Source organism: Uloborus diversus, chromosome 3, assembly GCF_026930045.1.
Source record: "Uloborus diversus isolate 005 chromosome 3, Udiv.v.3.1, whole genome shotgun sequence".
NCBI lineage: Eukaryota > Metazoa > Arthropoda > Arachnida > Araneae > Uloboridae > Uloborus > Uloborus diversus.
The window spans coordinates 171,065,250-171,092,310 of NC_072733.1; the positions used below are offsets into that span (position 1 = coordinate 171,065,250).

Sequence of the window (27,061 nt, forward strand, 5' to 3'; positions counted from 1 at the left end):
AGAATTTTTCAATTCGAACCAGCAGTTCCTGAGATTAGCGCGTTCAAACAAACAAACAAACTCTTCAGCTTTACATTATTACTATAGACCATAAGAGTTTCTATTTTGTGTATGTAAATGTACACAAGTTCCCCCGATATCAAAAAAATAAAAGAGTCCTGTCTCCTTTTTTTCGCTAAGTCTCTGTAGTCTTGAGCGTCCCAACTTTTTTTATGTTCAACATCTACTTCTGCATTCCATTCCGATCTTTTTATGATCCAAGAAATTACTACGGCTGTTCTTGTGTATGAGATTAATTATTTTGCGCTATAAGAACAGCTATTTTGTGTATGTAAATATTTATTCACAGTATTTTAAAACATTTGACATGCAATAATGCATGACATCATTATAGTAAAATATAACTGGATATTTAGTACAAAGTCTAATAGTACTGTACCGTTTTGCATTACCGTCGTTTATTTACATTTGATAAAAATGTAAATCATCGCAGTTATGTCACAATCCGGTAGTAAAATATGCCGCACAACCCGTAAGGTACAACAGGGCTATACTGTATTACACAAAATCAGCTGCATTTACCGAGGAGAAACTTCAGTATTAATTTTAATTCGTTTTTCCAAAATACTCGTAATTTCCATAAACCCACATACGGACAGATTCTTACATTTTATCATTGTGGGCTAAGTTCTTGCGTTATTGCTGATAAAATGAAACGGTCAAACAATGTTTTTTTTACCCCACAGTTCCCGAACAAATTGCGCCAGAAAAAACATTTTCTAGTACTAAAATGCAGAAAAAATAGTTTTGAGTATGATAAAAAAAAGTTTTTGCAGATAAAGCGATTTCTGTATTTGTTATGAATTTTTGAAACAAACCTTTATTTCGCATTTTTTTTTCTATGTTTAATTTTTTTCAAACTCATTCCACGAAAAGTGTTAAGGCCTCTTTTCTAAAATGTAACTATGAAATAGTAAAAACATCTCATCCTCTTCAGAAAAAAAAGTTTTCAAAAATACGCAATAGGTTTTTTTAACATTTTTTTTAATGCGGAGCACGGCACCGTTTTTTAAACACTGTGGAAATTACTTCGAAAAACAATCTACTGGGAGGACAAGTTTGGTAACTCCATGACCGATTACGAATAAAGTAACCCATTAAAATATGTCTATAGAGGCAACTGTCAAACATTAGGAAATGTTAAAACAGTATACTAAGTAGTATCAGCAAATCCATATCTACGGCTGACTACGAGGGTCAGTCAATAAGTTAGAAAAAAAAAAAAAAAAAAACTTCTCTCAAGCTCAGCGTCGTCAATATATGTACGTCTATTCTCAAACATGTTCATCCATTTCGTGATAGTTTAACGTGGCATTGCATTTTCACCGTATACTTCATGCAAATGCTCGTAAATTTTAGTCCAGTTGCACCTTTTTGCAGACAAAAACTAATCACTGTACGCATTTCCAATTTGGACGTTACTTGCAACTGTCGAGACATGTTTACGACTGATTACCAGAAAAACAAAACTTGCCTCCGGAAGCATCTACGTCACACGATAAAGGTACATGTCTGAGGTGTTGCTACACAGTGTCATCAAAATAGTCTTAGACGGACCATATTTACGAAAGAGTGCAACTAACTTTCCGACTGACCCACGTAAAATGAAGGTGATTCATCCATTGATGGTAAAGCATAAGAGGTGCCGTCTACAATTTGCGAGAAATTAAGTAATATTTACAGACAAACGGTAAAATGTGGTATTCTCCAGCAAAAATAACGAGCTGATGTGTGCATCACATGACTTCCTTTTACTCCAATTTAAGATAATAGAGTCTCGGAGTGAGCAAAAAAAAAAAAAAAAAAAACACTTTAAATACTTTTATTCCAAGTTGGTTGCGAATCGAAGCAAAGAAAACGTTTTATACAGATAAATTTTCCCAATATTGGCAGTTTTAATGCGATTCAATGGTTAACTCTCTAAAACTGGCCAAATTGAAACCAGATTTAAAAAAAAAAAAAAAAACTTGGCGACCAAAAGCTTGGCGATATATTGCCAAGTGTTTGCCAAATTATAGCACCGCTTGAGTTTACATTGAAATTAACAATGATTTTACCCTAAAAAGGAGTAAAAGACTCCGTTTGGAACATCCGAATGCAACCAAAAGAGAAGGTGCTCAACTAGATCCCACTTGGAGTCTATGTGCCATTCAACTTTCATTTCAACTTTCTAGGACATACCGTTCTTGAGTTATGAGAGATACATACACACATACGTGCATACGGACGTCACGAGAAAACTCGTTGTAATTAACTTAGGGATCGTCAAAATGGATTCTTCAGGTGTCTATACGTTCTTAGGCATGTATCCACGTGTGGTCGGGTTGAAAAAAAAAAAAAAATCAATATTCATTCGGGGGCGAGGAAAATGGAAATTAAGGCCGATTTTTTGAGTAAAAACTTTTTCACGAATACAGTACTTCCTTTTCTGTAAAAGGAAGTAAAAAAAGGAGAATTTAAATGCTATTGGTACGATAAACGTCAAGAACAAAGGTTCTCTGCAAAGCTTCAGTTTGGAGGAGAAGTGTTATGGGGCGGGCACTTGTTGGTACTGGCAGAGTCACTCTTACAGAGTTTATGAAATCAAAATCTCATCCATATTAAGATTTTCTGGCCTTAAATATGTTGCCAAGTACACTCTTTGACACAAAAATAGACTATTTATTTTAACAGGTCTTCGCTAATAACTCAAGCTGCACAAAAGCATGCTTTCAGGTCAATGAAGTGCGTTTGTTGAACTGATCTGCTAAAAGACCCTGCAACAATCCAAGTGAGAACTTATGGTAGTGTTTACTGCATGATATTTGTGAAAACGGGAAACTTTACAAGTTCGAACAAAATAAAACCATACAACATTCTTAAGAGAATGTTCCAAAAGACATTTTAGAGAAGTTTTTTGAGTCCATGATTTAATGGTTGAATAAGAGCATAAAGAAAAAGAGCAGTTTGACTGACTATTAACTTTATTTTTGTCATTACGCCAATGTGGCGTTATAATTTAATACAACATTTTCTTTATGTTCAACGCAACGAGATGTTGTTAAGATACTAATACTTGCTATTTCAATGTACTTTTCCGCTAACTATATTAAATACAGTGTTTGTTTTCATATCCTTTCTTTCCTCTACCATTTGTAAATATTTTCCTTCAATATTTCTTATGTTTCTTTCCTGGTCTCTTTCCTGGTTTCTTTCCTTTTGTCCAGCACTATATGCAAAAAACATGCAATTCTTTAATAATTAATAAGAAATTAAGGACAGCATACACAGGGTGGGCCAGACTGTAGAGCGAATTTAAAACTTGAAATAGGAATATAAAAAACTCGGGTACGTACATGTTATTTTTTTATTTGAAAGACAGCTGAATGCAGTTTCATACTGCTCAACTCTTCAGTATGAGCTGCGTTTGTGGCACGTAAAATATCAAGCCGAGATTCAATGTCACGCTAAGTTTTTTGGAGCCTTTCAGAAAGTATTCCTGAAATGGCTTGAATGATTCCAGGCTTTAGCTCATCGATATACAGAACTTCAATTGCGTATATGGGTCATTCTCCAGAAAACGTAACTTTTAAACGCAAGTATTTTTCATTTTCAAAACCTTCTGTTTTCTTTTTTTTTCATTCTTTCATGAAAGTGTTACTTACTAGAAGTAACCATAAAAATGTCCCAGCTAAGTTCCAGTAATTTTACTCATAAATAAAAAAAATAATAAAATGCCTTTTTCACGGGGAAAAAAAAGAAAAAACTTTTAATATTTAAAAATTGAGGCCAATTTAATATCAAAGTAGTAATTTTGTTAATTGTGCATACAATCAGCTATTTTAATGATTAGTGGGAATATAATATTAAGCTCTCCTAATTAAAAGTACGGCTTAATTAGTAGTTTCAAAGGTATGTTAAAAATAGTATTTAGTAAATTTGAGGATATACTGGCAATTTATTATTTTGGTAGAATGCCTATTATTGATGTATTTCCCCTCCATCATTTGTTTTCACCCCCGAAATAATGACATTGATAAGGTCTGTCACGGAGGTGAAGAATTTGCCATTAATATAGGCCTAATAGATACATTTTTCATGGATTTTTTTTTCTTTGTTGATACAATTTGCACATGTTAAGCATATGAAAACATGTTCACTTCTTTTTTTACTTGTTCACTTCATAATTGGAGACATGACATTATTCAGTACCGTTACGTTTCTCGTGATAAACTTTCCTGACGCAGCAAATAATAACCTAAAGAATTATAATGGAATGAAAAGATTTCAGCTGATTGAAGCAGAAAGTTATCAAGTTAATAATAAGCATTCATATTATTTCTCAAAGAATGTTTTTTGTGGAGACGCTATTAATTGCTTAGTACGGAGATCGAACTTCATAAGTAAGGTATAATTCTTGAGATTTTCTCCCTCGCTTTCGATGAGAAATAAACAAATAATTCCCATTTTGAGTATTAAAATAATAATAAAAAAACTTTAAAAATACGTTGATTTGTTCAGTTTGAGCTACTAACTTCTTACATTTTTGCTAAGAAAAGCCGGTTAGCTCATTCGGTAGATTGTTAGGACTTCAACCGAAAAGTACAAGGATCGAGACTCTGTTCCAGCGATCTACTGATGCATTTTTAAAGCAAGCAATTTCCGTACAACACCTAAGGCGTTAAAATTATTTTAACGGTATTTTTACAGCAGAGCTGCATATTTCGAGCACGACTGCTTTGCTCGGATCAACTAGAATGTACAAAGGTGTCTTTTTGAAGAAACGCCATACTTTATGTAATGCACCGTTGAATACGTCAGTTTTCTTTTAAAAACTTCCACTCCCCCACCTTCCCGTTTCGACGAAAAATAACCAAACAATTCACATTTTGGATGTTATTTTGGAAAAAACAACATTTTTTTTCCTTTTTTTAGCGCATTGCTTTAATGTACAGCATCCTGAGGTGAGTCGTTTATTTCAGAAACCCGTCAAGTGCACTTTTTAAATTTTCGGAAAAGTTAAAAAAACCCTAAATTTTAAAATTAGTAAATGTTTTGGTCACGAAAAAAAATGTAAGGTATTGTATTGCAAAACAAGAAATGCTTGGCGTTAATTAAAAAAAAAAATAAAAAAAAAAAAAAATACTTCACGGGTTTTTGATATAAATGCTTGGTTCCAGTAGGAAAGTTTTCAAATAATGTAGTATCGTGGAGCAAATCTCCTGTTGGCTTCACCTTCATATTAAATGTAGGGGAATGTGGGACAAAGTGAAATGGTGAAATAATTACTCTCTTTTAGCGCTACAAATCGGGCAAAATTTTACCTATTTTGTAGCACATGTAGTCTATTTTAGTCAGGTAAAAAATACCACCAAATTTTAAAGCATATGATAATGAAGGCAAATTTTAAAAAATGAGTACTCAAATTGTAACATTTTGTTGTAACTCAAAAATTATTTTCTTATTATAAAATGATAAAGTTCTTGTTTTTAACTTTTTAAATATTAATTGGAACCTTCTAATATTCGGTGCAGTATTAATTTATTTAATATTAAGATTATTTATATTTTAAATATTTCGCTCAATTAGTCAAGTACGAGATGCGGGGTAAAGTGAAATAGTTCATTTCGTTTACTCACTCTTATTCACTAAGTCACTTACGTATTCATTTATTTATTGCTTCATTTACATTCCTTGATTTAGTTATTAACTTGTGTATTCATTCATTTAATTATTTTCTTATTCATTTTCTCTTTTACTCACTCATTAGTTTTTTCATTAATTAATTAATTTACTCATTTAATTATGATATTATTATTTCAGTATCTTTTCATTCATTAATTCAACCTTTTATTTACTGACTCATTTGATCAAAAATAATTTTTCATAATCGAATAGAAAATATTATATGACAAAAATCTTTTATTTTTCATTTTGCCCCCTTGGAAAAAAAGAATATTTTCTACTTTTCTTTGAAAGGTCAAATTTGCTGCCAAAAATAAAAAAATAAAGTTTCAATGTAAGTTTTTTAAAAATATGATGTTCTTTCTTTGTGGTCTGCATTTTTTAAAACAAATTTCCTATTTGTTCATTTGAAAAAGCTCATCCATCTTAACTATTTCACTTTGCTCCATATTCCCCTACATTTTCACTTTTTTTTTCATGTTATGTGCGCAACAACATTCAACCACATCTAGAGTATATAGAAAACCTCCTGTAAAGATATTTTTGCAAGTGGTAAATTTTGCATGAAGTCGAAATAAAGCAGCACTGTATTTTCATCAGCGTTCTGAATCCTCTCCTTTTGTTTTATCAAAAACCTTTTGGCTCGGAACAGGGTCTTTTAGTTCTGATTTAAAATTCTGACACTTGCTGCAAAAATCATCTTATGACTGTCCGAAAGATAAACTAAAGTTTTCCTTTAAGTATCTATAGTAAAAACTATATTTTACTTTATCTCTCAACTCAGGGTGGTCAATTTAAAACATTTCAATTATTTTTGAAATATTCAAATCCTCATCCAAATACTGCTTTTTCCTAACTCCATAATGTGTTTCACTTCAAATTTTAAAATGTGTTCATGGAAAATAAAACATTTCTTTTAGCATGGTGTACCGCAAATTAACTTCAAAAACTTTTAAAAATAGAGGTATCGATTTGAATTTATATTTAACTACGCACTGCTTTGATGCATATAGCATCAAGAGATGGTGGCTCATCAGTTCCTTTGGTTAGAGCGTCGTGCTAATAGCGAAGCACGTGGGAGAAATTCCCCCAGGGGAGAGAAATTTTAACTTTCGAAAGATTTTTTCCCCTTCAGGTTAATTCTGATTGAAACTTCTATAAATGAATAATCTAAACTCAATGTAGGATTCTGAACTACAATCATGTTGTTGCATTAAAATCAGAAAAGAAAATATTTATTTAGAGCGCAGTATTATTAATGGTTCTTTTTTTTGCTGGTGTTCCCTTAATACTTCAAAAAACTACAAACGTAAAACTTCATTTTAAACTATTTTGTTTTGCCGGTATCAGAGAAAAAGAAACAAACAATTCACATTTTTATTGTTTTTTTGAAAAATTACTTAAAAAAAAATCGAATTTTTGAATTTTCCCTGTCGGGGCACGAATGCTTCACACGGGCAACTTGTTCATTGAAATCAATGAAAAATCACACTTTTTTATTTATCGCACATATATTTTAAACTTTTTCGTTAGAAGACTTTCCTAAATGTTTTCAAAGTAAGTTCTTCTTCCACGAGTTTAATAACTACAAAATGCATTTCAATAACTACAAAAATCATAACATGTAGTAATTTTATAATAAACCACCGTTTTCGCGACGGATTGTAGAAAAATATTTTATCGAAATATCTTTATCACAGGTAGCTCACGTGTGTTTTTTAGTTTTAATAAAAATCAAGTTTGGATAATACTTGGAATTTTTTTCTTTCCTTTTTTTTGATTGAATAGAGAATACAATAGGTGGAAAAAGGATGCAATCCTAAAAGAAGATACAAGGAAACAATCTTTGGTTTTTGAGCAAACCTATCTCCTCAAAAATTTGTTCACTATTTTTCTTCGTGATAAAATTTTGATATTTGGAAGTAAATTCTTCGACATAATTATTTAAAGCTAATAATAAATTCCGTCGTATTTGAAGGTCATAGAAAAACATTTTTGGACTCTTTTGTATAGTATAATATTACCAATATTTTTTGAAGACCATTATAGCAACTGAAAATAATGAAAAAAAAAATCGAAACATAATTTTAACATTAGGATAGAGGTTCTCAATTGAGAGATAAAAAGAAAGAGAAAAAAACTACCATAGAGAAATGTTAGGAACATTTTATTCTCCCATCTCGTTTCTTTCGAATTACGACCTAAAAGTTCTTGTTAATGGTTCTGGGATGGAATGATTCAGCATCAATCTGGAATTCGTGTTCACTACTCGATTAGCTTGTGACTTTCAGCTAGAAAATTGCTTGCTTAAAAAAGGCAAATATTTTTGTAACACATTTTATTTTATTCTTAAATGTTTTGATACTGCAACAAAAACTTTTATGAATGTTTCACAAGTTAATGAATTTTTTCGCAAAAGTCTTTCTAAAAATTTATTTTGGCAAAAATCAACAAATTGCCAGAAGATTTGTATCAGAAATAAAACTTATAGTACATAATGGCTTCAAAATACTGTTACTTCACAAAATGCGAACTATATTTAATAGCTATGCAAATTTTTTTTTATCGATGCAGATAACAACTTTCTGTTTTCTGTGTGCAAGCAACTTTTGCCTAAAAGAAAATTTAAATTTTTCTTTAATTTAGAGAAAGCGGATTATATTGAGTAAAAAAAAACTTTCAGTCACATTTTCTGTAAATATACTGATTAAGCTATTAAAATGTCATAGTTTTATAAGGATAACGATACTCAGAACTATTTATCGATTATGCATAAATGTGATCGTGTTAGTTTTGTTGACCCCTCTCCGTGCATATAAAACAAATCAATTGTAATTTACGAAAAAGCGATAAATTCAACAATATTCAAATAAAATTTCTGTAAAGGAGAATGTTCACAGCAGAATTATACAAGTTGTCATTAATAATAGCCTATTATAAAAGCGAAACTATTGACTTTTTGCCCGAATGGCTGAATCAGTATGTTGGCTGAATATTCTTTTTCTCGTGTGACACAATTTTATACTGAAAACTGTTGTAATGCTTAACTCCAATGCTTCATGTTCATCAAGTTTTGAGAGATGTGTAAACCTTCAAACTGTAAACCGCTTTTGAAAAAAAAAAGTCAAATTGTATTCCTAAATGAATGGGATTGTTCAGTAAGATTCTGCATCATGTAGCTGAATGAAATCAATGGTAGCTTGGTTCACTGTCCGTTGCTGGGTTGCAGAAAGCCCTCCCCCCCTTCACAGCATCAAAGTCCTTTATTTTACTGGATTTTGGAGATTTTAGAAGAACATCAATAAAAACGGTGAAGATCACTGAAAGTTTCCACTACGTGGGGAAGATTGCCGATTTTAAATGTAGTGCGGCGCATTTAGCCAAATGCAAAATGAATAACCTTTTATTATACTTAATCAAGATCAATGTCGATTCAATCAATATTTCTTAAAAGGTAAAATTTCAATTATTATGTTCATCATAGTTCGGTACTTTGCCGTATTTATTATTATTTTTTAAAATTCCACATCCCATTTATTGACGTTTAGAGAGATAAAGTAGATACTTAACTCGATGACCGAAATATTCTATCACACTGCAGAGTGGATTACGACCATCTTGTTCTTCTTGACAGAGGGATTCCCTAATGCACTTTCTCATAAGTATTTTTGAAGGCCCAGTATGTAACATATCATATCCTTAGAAGAAAGGTGGCAAAAAAAAAAGTTATAACCCTGAATATTCAGGAATATTGAGGAAGCTTTAGCATGATAACACAAAGAGAATAATTCATTTCGGGAAGATTGTAAATACAACTGAACCAAAAGACTTTTAGCAAATTTTTAAGAAACTACGTCATACCTTACTGCTGCAAAATAATTTCTTTTCTATGCTCAAAAATAAACTATTTTTGAGTTGTGACAGTGTTCTTCCAGAGGTCTGACATATTGATAGTATATTAGTGGAAAATAAGATCTAAAGTGTATTGCAATTCATGAATTATCAATATTTTCATCGGGATGATGGCTGGTAGTCAACATTTTATGACTATGTTCACGATATTAATGACGCGATCAGGTTGGTTCTGCAAAAAATGACTGCACAGCAGTGAGTAAAAAAATATCTAACTGACTTTAAAAGAATAGACTTTAATTACTTTTATGGCCAGCCAGTTTGTAGTCATAAATTCGCAGTAATTTAATGGTTAAAATGTAAACTTTGAAATAACGAGAGTTATGTGCAATGATGAAGGTATTTTTAGCTTTTTTGTTGGTGAAACTAGATTAAAAGAGTCATGCTCACAACAGTAGCTTTTCTGACTATGCCGCACAAACATAATGAAATATAAAGCTATAATATAATACAAAAAAAAAAAAAAAAAAACGCACCAACACCTTCTCTTAATTTTATTGAGAACAGTCAACAAACTGAAATTTTACTTCAAAATGTAATTTTGTTTCCCGTTTTTCTTACAATAGGTTATTCTAGAGAAAAGAAGCCTTTGCTTTATTAAGACATCAGACTTAAATTTTCACGCCCATCAGTTTTCACTACCATTAAAATGATTTACAGTTAAAACACGTTCTTTCTAATGACTCCATCCACCCTTTGGACGTTCATCATTACCGCCAAATTCTTAGGAAGAATAATAAGGTTTAGCGCTACCAGATGAGTTTAGCTATTAAATTACTTTTCCAGACGTCAATGTATTTTATATCATGGTTACATCAAATCCACTAGATTTAAATAAAAAACTTTGCTAGATATAGTGAATAATACTTTTCTTTGATTTTCACGTTATTCTTAATATGTTTCTCGTATTAAAAAAAAAAGACGCTTATTTCGTTTCTCTTATTAAAAATTTCAAGTTATTTTATGCACTTTCAATTAGAGTTGGAGCAGTAACTTAAATTTGAATCGAATATAAGTTTTTATGTAGTTACTTAAAATGTGCAAAAAAGGCGCTTCTACAATGCCGTGATGATAAAGGCTTCAAAAAATATACTTTCGATTAAAGGCAACGGCTAAGCATCGTTGAGCATTGAAAAATCAGGTTCAGGATTTGAAATTTTGAAAATATTTCATATGCTATTATAAAAACTTGTAACAAATTTCAGTTCACGAAAATTGTATTTCGAATGGCATAAAAATGAAAAACGTAGATGAGCTTTTGCACCTCTGAAACGTTGGTGTGCTTAGTTAAAATTAAAAAATAAATTCGCTTCGAAAAACAAATCTTCTTTGTCCAAACTACTTTTGGGCTAAGTTTCTTGACTTTTGGAACTATAAGTTCATCGGAGTCCAGCAAGTAGACAAGAAAACAAACAAATAGTCCTTCTGTGAATGTAGACATGAAAAATAAGCTATAAGCCTATATATTCGTTTGATCTGTTATGTGATATTCCGAATACTATAGAAAATCCATAAAACTTAATGAAAACTGCATAAAACGCATTATATTTCAGGGAAAAACTGCTTTGAAAAGAAACTGCCATTCATAAATTAAATCAGTTAAGTAAAGGGGAAAAGTTTCGACAGATTGTTGTCAGAAGTGTCATTTCCAGTTTAAAATTTTCTTTTATGCTGCCAATGCGGACGAAAATATGTATAATCCTTTTTGCTACTTATAATGCATTAAGAGCTTAAAAGCAGGAGTTTCATCGTTAGTTTAATTTCTTAGGTCACATAATTTAGGAAATCTCGTAGCTTCCCACTTTAAAAAATATTTCAAAATCTTGTTTGGCTTTTCTTTAGCGATAGTAGTTCCCACAAAATTTGATATTTGTTAAAACTTCAACCCAGGATTGCGAAGTGTAAAACATAATTTAATTGCTTAATGTAATCTGAAGTTATCTCATGTATGAGGAGTTAAAATTTTATATATGCACTGCTCGAAAGCAGCAGATATTTTAAATTGGGAAAACTTTAACTCCAAATGTAAAGGGATCATTATTACTTGAACGCTTATTCAGTTTGCTTCTAAAGTCGAACTCGCTTATAACGAACGTGAGTGGACTGCTGTATTTGCTCGTTATAACAGAGTGCTCGTAAAAAACGAGTTTAAAAAATCATGACAATTCACACACTTACTTATTATTATTATTTCTTGTTAATTTGCTTTAAACAGCTTTGTACCAAATAAATCTTTCTGATTTCCTCGCAGAAACCAGGTTCTCGTTAAATCAGGGCTCGTTATAAGCGAGTTAGATTGTACTTTCATTATTTTTAACTACAGTCATATTTAAGAATGTACAGCATCTGACTAGATTATAAAGCACGTTCTTGCCCCAGGTTCGTAATTAATACTAAATTAGCTTTGCTATTTTCGATAGGAAATAAAGTACTTTAAATATTAACCACAATGTTGAAAGGAAAATAAATCGGCAATTGCTTTACTATATGAAAATTATTTACTTTAGAAATAGTTAATGAATTTTTTTTGCTTATTTAAGACAATAAATCAAAAATGATATTCATATGTTGCAAAAAGTTCTAAAAGTGTAGTAAAGTTACTGTATAGTAGAACCTCGATTATCTGAATTAATTGGGACCTAACCTACTTCAGATAATCGAAATTTTTGGATTATCGAGAATTCATCAATGATCATCTATTTTAATATCTAGTATCGTCATTGAACTCTTACTATAATTATTTTAACTGTGAAACAAATTAAAATTAAAAATGAAAATAAATTAATGTCTGAAACAAAATCTAAACTCCTCCCCCTTTTAAATTCTGCTGCAATGAAAATTTTCTCTGTTCTTAGATGACAAAAACAGTTAGCTTCTTTGCACTTGCTTACAATCAGAGGGTGCGATAACATTCGATTGTGCTGGGACATGGCAGTACGACCTTCTAAATTTCGAAATGGGGTGTGTTTTTGTTTTGAGCAGGGACGTTTCAAAGTGGGGAAGAGTAGACTCATACCATGATTTGAGCTTGCGCGAAGGCATTCTAAAAATGGGAATTCCAAAATATTTATCTGCACTCGTAGTTTGGAAAGGACGACTTGCATAGTAAAGGAAAATTTTGATGATGGTACTAAATTTTGGATGATGGTAGAATTTGAAAAAAGTCTTCGGTCAACGGCGAGTTTCGGTTAATCGAGGTTCGGATAATCAAATGTCTACTGTATATACAGTGGCTCCCAAAAGTGTTCGTACACCTTGAAATTTTGTAGTAAAACCAAAATGACGCAAAACTGAATTCGAATATGAAGTCCAATTTTTTTTCACACCATTCCTATGCCATTCGGAATAAAACCCAGTAGTTTTTTTCAAAATATTGCCAGATTTTATTTTTGAAATTTGTCAAAAAACGAAAAGACAGAGAAAAGATACGCCACAAAAGTCATCGTACACTGAAATATTTTCGAATAAATTCATAATTAAAATTATCACATGTGGTTTATTTATTATTTTTGCATTGGTAATGATACTATAAAGTCAATTGCCTTTAATTTTTTGTGTATTTATTCCCTAATATTCTGCTTATTATTTTTATATGGCAGGTGTGCGTAGAAAACAATAAACACGATTCGAAATTTGATTTTTTTCCCTCACAGTATCCGTAAATTGGTATGAAATGTCTCTAAATTGGTTAATTTATACCATTCTATAGTGAAGTGCTTGATAAAATGCTTTTAAGACAAGAATCAGATCGAAAACAAGGTAAGAAAAGGTCAACTGTCAAAGTTAACAAAGCGTGATCGGAGGTTTACAGTTAAAAAAATCTTTAAAAATACACATTTCAGAACTGAAAAAGTTTCTGCAGAATTGAATGAAACATTTTACGTTTAATTTTTACCTAAACGATTTCTGATTAGCTGGATTAAATGGGATCTCTTCCCGGAGAAATTTTCTTGATCGTGTGAAAAACGGTAAGCTTACGCTATCCGTCGTAAAATCAATGATAAATAAACTCAAAACGTTTTGGAAAAACGTCTTACTTATAGATAAAAATAAATTTAACATTTTGGGTTAAATTGCTGTATAATTGTAAATGGAAGAAAAAAAATGAGGAATTTAATGTTAAGAACTTAGTTGGATCAGTTAATCAGGACGGTGAAGGTGTTTTTTTGTGAGGGTGCATCTCAGCATCAGGACTTTGAAATATGGAATTTTTTGGTGAAATAATGAATTATGCTGTTCATTTAAATATTTAAAAAAACAATTTTAAACTATTAGCCCAAAATTTGGTAATCGGAAACAACTTTGTTTTATATTAAGATAACGATAAGAAGCACACGTTCGCGTTTGGCGCCTCAAAATTTGTCCTTAAGCTTAGAAATATCTCCTCAATCGCCAGATTTAAAATTAATGGAACATATATTTGGAGATTTCTGGTGGCTAGATTATGAAAATACACCACTGAATCGAAAAGCGAACTAGAAACAGTAAGACTCGTAGTGCGGCTGAACACTTACTCAGAAATTGCACAAAAAAAGAAAGAAAAAAAACAATGAAATCTATTCCCAGATGTTTAAAAGCTGTTGATGTTCCTGCATGATATTTTACTAAATAATAGCTTAGTAAAAAGTTAGATTATTTATAATTTTTTGACATTTTTTCAAAGTGTACGAAGACTTTTGTGAGATAAAATTTCCGGAACTTTTTGGTTTTGGATTTTTAAAAAAAATAAGTTTTAATGTTTTATTAAAAATTTTCATGCAGTTTTGTTAAAAATAGATCATAGATCTTATAATAAAATATCTAATCCGAAATATTAATTATAAGGGCCTATTTCATTGAAAGTCGCAGGTGTACGAACACTTTTGGGAGCCACTGTATAGGAGACATCGCGCTAGTCTCATATCCAGATGGTACCTAAAAGTATTGCTGTATACGAAGCTTCTCCATTTGCCAATGTTTTTCTGAAACACTCTCCTTCGAGAGTTCTGTTTTTTGTGGAACCTCAATCACGAGCATAAAATGACAAAAGGTATAATTTCAAATCTTTAGAGTAACTTTATAGTTAAAATTCAACAGGCATTCGATGTGATAGCTAAATTTATCATGTCGTGTGTTTTTTTTTTTAATTTTCAGCCACACTTTTATCCCACTCAGAAAAAAGTCCCTAGGTAATATTTAGTATCTCAAGCTTTGAAACACAAGGATTTCATTCATCTGTAAAATTGAGTAAAATTAACTTTGTGCCACTTAAAACTTTGGAGTACAATGGAATTCGAAAAAAAAAAAAAAAACGAACTAGACTGGGCCTGTACTGACAGGTTATTAAATAAATTTTCTACCCCTTATTTTGGAAAATAAGTAAAATTGAACTTAGAAAATTGCAAAATACAAGAATTTTATGCTAAAAGTTTGTAGTTATTTTGGATTATCAATTTGAAATTACTGAAGTTTTACTAATATTTTAAATTAAGAAATATTTTATTCCTTAATCAGTCATTTAGTGTCATAAATATTGCGAATTTTTTATTATCTGTAACATTTTATTGAGTAATATTTAGCAAAATGAAAAAAAACATTATCATTTTGCTCAATTTTTTAGGTGAAAGAAATCCTTGTATTTCAAAGCTTGAGATACTAAATATTACCTTGGGACTTGTTTTTGAGTGGGATAAAAGTGTGGCTGAAAAGTAAAAAAAAAAAAAAAAGTGCGCGACATGATAAAGTTAGCTATCATATCGAATGCCTCTTGAACTTTTAGCTATTATGGTTTTATGGTTCATAGAATATAAGAAACTTATGAGGACAGTTTCGGCACAGTGACATAGACCAAAAAAAAAATCAAAAAAAATCAAAAAACCTGAACCGTGATTGATATAACTTTTTCCAAATGCAAAAAAAAAAAAAAAAAAAAAAAAAATTGAATATTGACATCTTGAATTCAAATTATGTTTTTCGCAATCACGAGTGTGTGTATGTAAGCGTGTCTGTTTGTGTGTGGGGGGTATGTGTATGTGTCTGTAGGCATGTGTGTTTGTGTCTGTGTTCAGGCATAAGTGTGTTGGTAGTTGTGTGTATGAGTGTTTGTGTGTGTGGGGGCGGGGTATGTGTATGTGTGTAAGCATATCTGTCTGTGTGCAGGCATGACTGTGTGGGTAGTTGCGTGTATGTGTGTGTGTAGATGTGTGTATGTGTTTGCCTGTGTGTATATGTGTGCGTGTGTGTGTAGTTGTGTATGTATGCGCGTGTGTGTAGGACATGGACGCAACCTGGAGACGGCTTTCGCTATAGGAGCAGCATCGTGAGGAGCCGGTCGATGGTGATGGTGCGGAGGGTGGCGGTGGGAAAATAAAATGATAGGAACGCCAAAAACAGTCAAATGGAAGAAATAAACAATCGTGATTGCTCAAAAAAAAAAAAAAAAAAAAAAAATAAGTATTCACCACTTAAATCTTAAAAAGTAATGAAATAAGCTGTAATTAATTTTTAAAATACTGACCCGTGGTTAATTTTGTAAAAACAAACAAAAAAAATATTTTCAGCAGTATTGCTGCTGTCAAAATGAAAAAAATAACTACCCCCCTCCCTCCTGCTTGCTTCCTTTCGCTCGTCACCTGCGGTGGCTCAATGCAGCCTGCGGCGGGTGACAGTTGATGAATTTAAGGCTTTTACCTCGGGATAACCTCAGGACATCCAAAGGATGCGAATGTCCTCAGGACTGGATATCCTGCCCCTTAAGGTTTAGAGGGATGAAATAGGAAGGATGTTCTGTAGCCTACTAGTATTGACCTGGTTGTCATTGACAGTTCGGAGCAGGAAGGATTACACACATACACTAGTATACATACTATGCGGATAAGAATTCTCAAATAATTGAAGAATTGATTTGCTCTTACCTGAATGACATTCCACCTGCTAACCACTCTAGCCAATCTTTCAGTCACTTCTGAAGACCCCGTTCCTAAAAGGACGGACATAGTTGGCTGTCGGTACAATGAATGGAAGAAAGCATCTACTGCCACTCCTGAATCGCACTGAAAAGAAAAACAATTGTTTGTCAATTACTAAATCAATACGTAATAATATTACTCATGACTAACATCCGGTAAAATTAATAATAAAAAAATGTTTGACAGCAAAAAAGTTTGTTTATAATTGCAGCTACTTCCATATCTATTCAAAAAGAAACAAAGAATAAATTGTGATATAGAAAATCGAAATTTCCTGCCTGGGCACGGTCGACTCATCCTTTTATCCCTTGAATGAGTTTCTAAAGAGCACCAAATGTACTTGGGAACTAAATCCTGGAACTTTCGCGTTTGGCTGATCACCTAATCAAACATCTGCCTTGCGGGCTCAAGTGACATTTCACGATTGGCTGCTGTGTCAAAGAGTTTAGTTGCATAAAATCAAAAAATAAAACAAAACTGGAATTGATAACTAAGAATAAAATGTTCGTTCCGTTAAAATTCAGTGAACGAAGTTTAGTCCTAATAACACAAAAATTCGATTATTTTAAAATCAATTGCTTTACTTTTTGCCTCTGAAGTAATACTGCTTATCATCTACATATTTTTAGAAACGTATTCTAATCAACCTTACATAAGCAAATTTTAACAGATAGATGTTTTAATTCTTAAAAACAATACTAAGTAAGAATTTCTATTAAAGTAAAATGTAGTTTATTTCCTATGATTTCGAAAATGCAAAACATTTTATGTTTTGTGGAAGCTTAATTTCAGCATGAAAGAGTTTTTTTTCCTGTTGACGACATATAAAAACAGTATTATGCAGGTATCATTTTAGTTAATGCCGAGTCTCAAGTAAGGAAGTTTATTTATTACTTATTTTGGAAAAAAAAATGAAATGTATTCCGTATTATAAGCCAAATTTCGAAGAATATTTACGTATGCCATGTTTGTGCTTCGACTGCGGAGATAAAATTGAAAAAGAATAAAAACACTTCAATTAAAAAAGAAACCGACTATTTTGATTCAATGCTGGGAGCTCCCTCAATCAAGTCCTAGTTAAAAAAAATAATAAAAAATAAAATCGGTTCATCCGTTTAAGAACTACGACGCCACAAGCACAAAAGTTAAACGTATAACATTCCTTTTTTTTTTTTTTTTGGCGTCGGAGGTTTAATAATAATTTATTGGAACAACCGAGTCTCGAAAATCATTTATGAGAATTTAGGTTTCGTCACGCAATCTTATCTAACTTTTCATTTTGTGTAAAATACTTTTAAATCCAAAAACATTTCACATTTAACTTTCGACTATAACTACGGGTAAAACCTAATATACGTACAATAGGTAGATTCCTCAAGGAACAAAAAAACTCCGGTGGCGCTTGCAAACCAGTAGCTCGATTAAGACTTTTATAACTTTTAGGTGGCAGTATTCACAGAATTTTTTTTTTAAAAAAGATACTAATTTTTTATACGAAATTATTTACTTCTATAACAAAAATTACGGGAATGAATTATATTTAATTACACCTTATGTTAAGCGGCAATAAATAAAGAAATAAAAATTAAAACTTGCAATCTTAAAATTATGAATAGTACATAAAACATCTAGATATTCAATGCCAACCACTGGTTTTTGAAAATATTTTTTTTTCTAAGTTTTCAAATGCATATTAAACTTCGTCTCTAGAAAAGTTTTCTATGAAGAAAACATTTCAATAAAAATATCTCCAAGAGTACAGTCTGGAAAGAGATTTCTCATCATGTTTCTTTGAGGAAATTTCTTTCTACGCTTCGCTTCGCTTAATGTAACTGGTGGTTAAACGCATCACATTTTAGATATTAAAAAACAGTAATGGGTTATTCCGATTTAAAAAGCTCCATTGAATCTTGTGGTGCGAGCATTTCTTTCCGCATATAAATGGAGGAAACATTTTACGAATGAATGGATAAAAGATTTAAAAGATTGAAAATGCAAAAAATAAAGTTAGCGGAGATTGTTTTACACATTTCTAACAGCCATTTGTGGAAATGAGCAGGTTTAGAGGATAAAATATATTGCCCAAAGAATAGTTTAGTAGATCTTTTTTTCATAAGTTTTTTTTTTTTTTTTTAAATAACTAGTTTTACTTGAGTGAGTCTTCTTTCAAACACTAGTTTTTGGAAATTCATGAAGTAAGTAAAAATCAAAAACATTAAAATTATTGATTGCCGAAGAAATGTTTCGTCACTAGTGATAAACTAAGTATTTAACTAACGCTATTCAATGCTTAGAATTTACTTACATTTGAATAAACTGAAAATAAAGATCAAAAAGTAAATCTGAATGTCAAAATAGTCAAATACATTGATTTTATTATTGTCTTTGATTCTTACTTAAGACTGCTTTAAACAACTATCATTATGATTGAAAAAAACTATCTTGTCTCATTAGCTTTACCAGCTTAAAGGAACGCCTAGGAGAAAAAACAGTCGTCATATTTAATATTTACACCTTATTTATTTATTCCCGACTTCGGATGTAAACTATTGTAATTAAATAAATTGAAAACCTAAATTGTTTAGACAGTAAATTAATCTACAAAAGAACAAATACATACAAAGCTATAATGGAGCTCAAGAAAAATTAAATTATTAGAAAAAAAATTGTTTTTTGCAAGAAATAGAAATAAAACAATTATTTTCCTGTCTTTCACGAGCTTCCGCAGTTTTTTTAGGAAATAAGTCACTTAAGCCTATGTATGTCACTTACCATTTCATATTAACATGATTTAAAAATGTGATTTTTTTCTGCCATTTACTCGTTTAAGTTTTTTTTCTTATAGTAAGTAGAAGAAACTTTTGCATGAGTATAAAAATTTATATTTTAATATCACACAGAAAAATGAAGTATTTAATGTTTTATCTATAATTAATTTAGCACTTTATTAGTAAGTAAAATAAATTCTTCAAATGTATGTGAAAAATGATGATAAAAAACTGAAATGACTAATTTGTTTACCATCTATTAATCTCAACAGACTTTTGTAACAAGCAAAAGAAACTTTTTACATGCAGAAGATAAATTATCATATCATATTAGTAGGATATAAGAATAAAATATCTATTTTTCTACCATTATTAATTTCATCAGTTTTTCAAAATAAATAAAAGAAACCTTTGGGATAAATTTTACGAATTGAAACATTACTATTAAATATTGTGCCAAATTAAGTTTCTACTGCGAGATTCTTTATGCTTTGTAAATTTCTCTACAGAAATCTGAGAAAAACGCATTTTAGTGAAATATATTTTATCAATTTTATAAGAAAAACGATTAATTAATGGATCCCATTGTGTTTGTTCCTCAATTTGAAGATTGTTTGGAAAACAGAGAGAAAATACAGTATTGTGGCAATTAATTGGGAAATGCAATTTTTTCCAAAAAAATAGGTTTTATTCAAGTTTTTCATGAATAATTTGAAACTAATAATTAATATGATCTCCTCGAGACTTAATAACATCAAAGACATGTTTTGGCATGGAATGTACTAGACTGGCACATATAGTTTTAATTTCAGCTTCTTTATATCATATGTCAATAACAGACGAAATTAGCTTTTCCATCATAGTACTGTCAAACTTATGAAGACGTTTTTTTTAACAATAACCCACAAACTTTCAATCAGATTTAAGTCCGGTGAGTTTCCGGGCCAATCCAGTACAGTAAGTTTGTTTTTAGAGCAGAAATTAAAAATTTGTTTCTATGTGTGATATCGCGCCGTCTTGTTGAAAAACGTAATCTCCGTTCTGCCAAAATTTAGACATGGTTGCAAGCACATTTTGGGGTCAATATCAATTTTTAGCTAGCATTGTTCATCATTCCTTCTATGGGGAACAAGGGATTATGTCCCTGAACCGCAGGAACAACCCCAAAACATCATTTTAGGTGGATACTTGGGTGCTTGATCAATATGGTGCAGACAAAGAGTTCTATAATAGGGTAGAGGAACGACTCGTATATTGCTTCCATTGGCCGCCATGACCAAGCACGGAGACCAGTTTGAGAGAGATTAGAGTGGCAAGAACTTGAGTTTCGTTATGAAATTCAAGCGGCGATAAATGTTTTTTACTGCCTCAAATTGCTGATATTTTTTCTATGCAAATGCAATTTCAAATGGAAATAACGATGGAATCTGCTGGGTATTTTTGGCAAATAATTTGAGGTTAAACTGTATAAAAAGTTTTAATGAATGATGTATAAAAACATAATGCACTGACAGAATACAGTGATTTTCAACAGATAAAGCGGGAAATTTTTAATCGGTACTCAAGAACAACAGAAAACTCTACATGTTTTATTAAACAAATAAAATAAAATAGTGTTTAAATTGTTGGATCTTACTTCATAACAGGGTTGATAAAAATCAGGATTTTTAAAAATATATATATAAAAACTCAGATTTTTTTTATTTAAATAGGATTTTTTCAAAATTTAAATAGAATTTTTGAAATTTAAATTTATTTAAATATAGTATTTGACATTAACAAGTTAAAATGCTCAAGTTAGATGTTAAATTAGATAATTCTTTTCCTGTATATGGTTGAAAATTCATGAAATCTAAGTTTCAGAAATCAGTAAAAAGTAATTACACATCAGAGCTTGATAAAATCTTGCTACAATATAAAGTCCCATATCCATATGGGTGTATTTCCCAGACATTTTTTCACAATCAAAATAAATAACACCTTTCTTTTTTCTAAGGGAAAAAAAGGGAAATAATATGGAATTGCATAAACTAAGAAAGAAAAAAAATAGCGTAGAACATTGAATTATTTTCCTTTTTTTTTTTTTTTTTTTTGAAAATAAACACTTGAAGTAAAATGCATGAAGAAAAAAGGAAACCATATTTTAATAAAACTCATCAAGGACTGAAAAGAAGACTGTTTTTTGGAATTCTTATCGTATAAAACGCATGCATATTTCTTTTTTTTTTTTTTCACTGTTTTGACTTACTGTAAGTTGAGAAGGATTGTATGTTTATTTTTTAGTGAATAAGTAAATAGCTTAACTAGGGTGGTTCAAAAATACATGATGTAAAAAGAAATTTCTCTTAGATAACAGGACACCCTTCAATATTTTTAGACTTGTGGATAGTAATATACCGGAAGAATTTTGACTTCTTATTTCAACTGAAAGAGGGTGCTCAACTCCCTCCCCCAAACATCGTAAGTATGGGGAGGGGTGTTAAAAATTACACTGAACTGAAAAAACAATGCTACATATTATAATATACAAAAGTAATATGCATATACATTGCAAAAAAAAATATATATTTACAAAAATACAGCTAGGGTCCAAATTTGTGACATTTTCCATGCTACGACTAATATTAAATTGAGCACCCTCTTAAAATTCGAGTAAGAAACTGAAACTTTTACAGCCTAATACTATAAGTAAGTCTTTAAAAAAAAAAAAAAAAGAGGTGTGTCCTGGACTCTAGCTGAAAAAAGTTTTTTTTTTTTTTTTTTTTGAACCACACTAAGCTTAACTAGTAATAGGTACATATCCAATTTAATTTATTATTTTTAATTTCATTGAAAGGTAATATCGTTTCATATATACATATACTTTGCAAGTTCTTTTTTTTTTAATGTTAATTGCAACAATGATTTTTTGTAATATTTTTCTTCGGTTTCAATTAAATTTATTTAATAACAATATGATTGTTTATTTTTTTTTGTTTCTTTTTAGTACGATTACTTATAATTAATACTTACTTGTTTGTTCATTGTTTTTCTAATAAAAATACTCTGAACTTCATGTCCATCAAACTCAGCCTTTTGAACTTTTAAAAATTTTATTTTTAAAAATCATGATTTTTGTGAATCAATGATTCTTTTTAAATCAACTGATTTAAATCACTCAACCATTCTTCATAAGAAAAAATAAATAAACTTTAATGCATCATTTTTTATTTACAATGTCACATTTATTTTTAACAAAACAAACAGTCTAACACTATTTATTACTTCTGTATGTTGTAACCAACAGAATACTGTGTTGCCTTTAAGTAAACTTCGGACAGATTTACTAAATCACATTACCAACAAAAAGTTAATTGCACATATCTGTTACCATAGAGTTCGATTAGTTTGAAATATATTTTTATCAATTGTAAAATTATTCATTTTTGTAAACACTAACACAAGCATGAATAAAGTTTTTTTTAAATTACTCATCTAAAAATTTTTAATCTTTGATTGAGTGCAGTTGCTCTGTTTGTGCAACAATATGATGAACAAGATTTCACCATTTTAAAAACATAAACAAAGGCGAAAAGCAGAATTAAAATCTTTTAGCCGACGCGAACTCAATGCAATGTTTTGTCTTCTGCCACTCTAATTTTCCCCCTTACTGGAACATGGAACTGTTGCCAGATTCAGTCTCTACCCTATTATAGAACTCTTTGGGTGCAGACGAAGAGGTTCTCCTTTCCTCCTTCTCACGAACCTGGGTCTAAATCCCTGAACCACAGAAAATAAAACTTTCCCCCAGTCCTCCTTAGTCCATGGTTTATACTTCCGTGCCCATTCTAAACTTTTTTTTCATATGAGGCGTGAGAAGCTGCTTCTTGTACGGTAGACGTGCTTTCTGTCCACGTTCTGAAAGCTTGTATCTCACTGTTGAAGGTGCAATGTCAATACCAGCTGCCACCATGGACTACTACTAAATCAATACGTAATAATACTACTCTGGACAGATCAAAACTAGTTAATCAAGGATTCGTAACACTCATTAGATGTAAACTTTTGTCGTCAAGAGCCGAAGTTGATTTTTTTTCGGCCGTATTTTCCAATACGGTTGGTTCCACCATTTCCTGTTGTCTTAAACCGCTGCCATATCTTCTCGATATTTGATTCACTCACTCTACATATTTCTTTTTACTTACATTTTAGAAGTGTGTTCTCTAAGTGCAATCATTTTAGCACATATTTCAGGACTGATATCCATGACTCTAATTACTCCCACAACAAGCGAGCAACTAACACTGCCAACTTCTAGCCACTTGGCGAAAGAATTTATGTACCTGCTACTTAGCTGATGCGTAAAAACAGCTACTAGTTTGACAATAACTGCCATTTGAACTCTGAGCTGAATTTCAGTGCTTATTCATTTGCTTACGTGTGATAAAACGAAAAAAAAATGACATTTCCCAATTAATTGCCACAATACTGTATTTTAAATGCAATGCATTATGTATAAAACATATATACCTACTATATATGGATTAATTTCAATTAATTTACATTTAATAATAACAAGTTAGGGCAGTGCTTGATAAACATCGTAAGGGTGACCAGACCATAGGATACATTTGCTGTTTTAAATTGAGGCAGAGCGTTTTGAGAAAATCGCGTTTAAGTTCAGATCCCTAGGTAGGCTTTTATTGAAGACTTTTTCTAGATCATGCTGTATAGAAGCAACTACCAGACTTACTAGTACTATCTTTTGCCCCAAAACAGAGAAAAGGTTCTTAAACCACTTACTCTGGTTATCTCCAAATTTTTAATTTTTGCACTTACATCCCTTTGCCTTCTCACTGCCTCAATTATTTTTGTATATTAAAATCATTATTAAATTGTTTCGTTTTGAATCTTGGGTTTAAACTATAGCTTTTCACGAGGTCAATCTTACCTTTAATTTTTTTATTTATACTTATCTATCATTTTCACAATTTGCTTTTCTTTGAATTAAATTAGTCTGGATTTTTTTTTTTTTTTTGATTTAGAAACATAAAAAAAAAAAAAAAAAGGTTTGAAAAGGCGCAAATATTCCTCGATTAACTTGAAATGTTTTCCCTCCAGGAATTTTCCTCTCAATTTTTGTTTTGTAAAAAAAAAGAAAAAAGATAATCTGAAATCAGTTTATTCCCCAAAATCACTAATAAACTTTCGTGTCCTCGCAGAAGAGACCTTCAATAGCTGCGCTAGAAATGCGATGCCTCCTCAGAGAGAACAATACAGGGTAAACAAAAAGGTGAAAAATACAACATATAAACTTAATTTATGTTGGTCAAGAGCTGTAATTACAAAGAAAATCAAGAACAGAATATTTAGTTGTAGCGTGTTACTTTAGCCTCGATTCATATACCCCAAAATTATGTAGAGATTTTTGCTGCAACATTACAATTTAAAATTCATGTACATATTTAATACATCGGATCACTGATTAGTATGCTTCTTAAGTAAAATTTTCAATAAATTAATATTAATGAAACACGTTTGATTAAATTATCAGATCAAAAGCTGCAACAAGGCGGAATTCACACTCACCGACTTCGATCATTCGTTTAAACATTCATCCGAATATTTGATCAATGCGATAAAGAAAAATGGTTATATACAGTACCTGATATCGATGAGCGGCAACGGCACTGCTTTGACTAAAATGCAAATGATGTCAAATTCCCTTTTTTGAAATTCAATCATGTTCCCCAGCACCATATTCTATGCTTATTATGCTTTTAGAACAAAATTGGAATAGAAATATGAAAGAAAATGTTTATAAATGAAGCGTTTTAACGAAGTATTTATTATCATTTCTTTGTGTTGTTTTATGTTTCGCAAAAACATGGTTTCAAGAGGCGAGCTGGCTGTAGGCAGATAACTGCATTTTGTTAGATCCAATTATATTTAGTTTCTCATAATATTTTCGTGACGTCGTCACGTTTTTAAACCAAAATTATTCCGAGGACTGTAATTTTTTTTGCAGAAAAATTCTTTAATATGCATATTCGCTAAAAATTATATCTAAAATTTCTTCTGAATTTTAAAATTCAAGACGACCGTCAAGTAACGAGACGAATTATTGAAATAAGCATTGTCTCGATTTTTGACATCGGTACAAAATTATCAAATAAATCCCTACAATTTGAAGTCGGCATCAGTCACAATGGAAACTTCCAGACCACCTCAAAAATGCTAAAAAACACTATTGATTTGAAAGCTAACTTTTCAATTGGGAATTTCATCAGATTATCTATTTCTTCACACTTGTTTTTGTCGAACCTTTATCAAATTCATCTGATATACCTTTTGCTTCTTTTGGTGCGTCGCATTTCTCAGGATCTTTTATATAAAAATAACGTTACATTCTTTGTTTATTTAGTTTCTATTATCAGCTTTGTATTTATTGCACACTTCAGGAACAAATGTTATTGGAATGTGATTGCACTTGCTACCTCATTCCATCTAAATCACAAAACTTTTCCATCCTTTAGCCATCCAAAGAAAAAAAAATATTTCTCCTGCACACATAAATAGAACCTTTCGTAGCAATCGCTTTTATTGAGTGTTCACCATTAACATCATGAGAAAAGAAACGCAGAAATAAGATGCAATGAAAGAATTTATCCCAGCAAGACGATTGTGGTAGCCGGTAAGAACCGGTCATGATGCATGGGATTCACTGCTGACAATGAGCAGAACAAATGAATGTCCAGTCTATTTCCGGGTGAAGTTGGACATACAATCGATTCTGATCACTTGTGACTGCTGCAGAAACGTCTTGCAATATTGATTTAATTTTTCTTACCCACAAAGATATTGGAATTTCCTTACGTATTGCCCATTTCCATCAAAGATGTCTTGAATTGCTGCCAGGTCTTGCACATATTTCCGCTACATTTTCTTCGCTTCTACGAAACATTGCAAATGTTCATTACTTTCATAGAGGGTGTAAACTAATACGGAAATATCGCACTCAAAATGTTTCCTATGAATAGTTTTCGCAATTTCTTACATGATTGGTTTTTGTCTTATCCGGAAAGATATTCAAATTTTCTTACGTATTGCCTCATTTCCATTCAAGATGTTTTGAATTTGTGCCACATACTTCAGCTTTGTTTTTCTTCTCTTTTATGAAACATTGCTGTTCATTGCTTTGGTAGAGTTGGTAAATTAAAAGGAAAATATAGCACGCAAAATAATTCTTAAATCTAGCATTCGTCTTTTCATCTTCAAGTGTACTGCTCAATAGTTACAGAAATATGTCATGTACATTTTTAAACATCAAATACATATAAACACAAAATGTATGGTCAATGGAATATAGTCCTATTTAAGAGTAACACCAACATATACATTGCCTTTGGATAATATTTGATTATTTAGAAGTAACTAATGTCAAAAGATGCTTCTAGAAATCAAAGTGCAATTGTAGAAAAAAGGATTGGTTTTTCGCAATTGAAATGAGCTTGTATTATGTTTAACATACATCTGTGCTTTATTGCGTGAACTTTTAAAACAATTTATCTATTCTTTATTTCTTCTCTCTTCATTTTTACAAAAAATATCTTGAAATCTACGAATCAGCATTCTGAACCATTTTTCTCTTCAAATGTTAGTTTTTGTCTAAAGAGCAATTAGTTTTACAGTTTATATAAAACTTAATGCTTTTATAAAGGAATAGAAACG

At 31.0% G+C, this 27,061-nt stretch overlaps 1 protein-coding gene across 1 annotated transcript in view; it reads right to left on the reverse strand.

Moving 5' to 3' along the window:
• Positions 1 to 23,726, reverse strand: part of LOC129219050 (gamma-aminobutyric acid type B receptor subunit 2-like) — a 156,802-nt gene extending 133,076 nt beyond the window's left edge. Inside the window, exons 1-3 of the mRNA XM_054853370.1 lie at positions 23,536 to 23,726; positions 20,672 to 20,714; positions 16,530 to 16,667 (exon numbers count right to left, since the gene is read on the reverse strand). Coding sequence (XP_054709345.1) covers positions 16,530 to 16,667; positions 20,672 to 20,714; positions 23,536 to 23,726 — 372 coding nt within the window. The remainder of the gene's footprint in view (positions 1 to 16,529; positions 16,668 to 20,671; positions 20,715 to 23,535) is intronic.
• Positions 23,727 to 27,061: the final 3,335 nt, after the last annotated feature.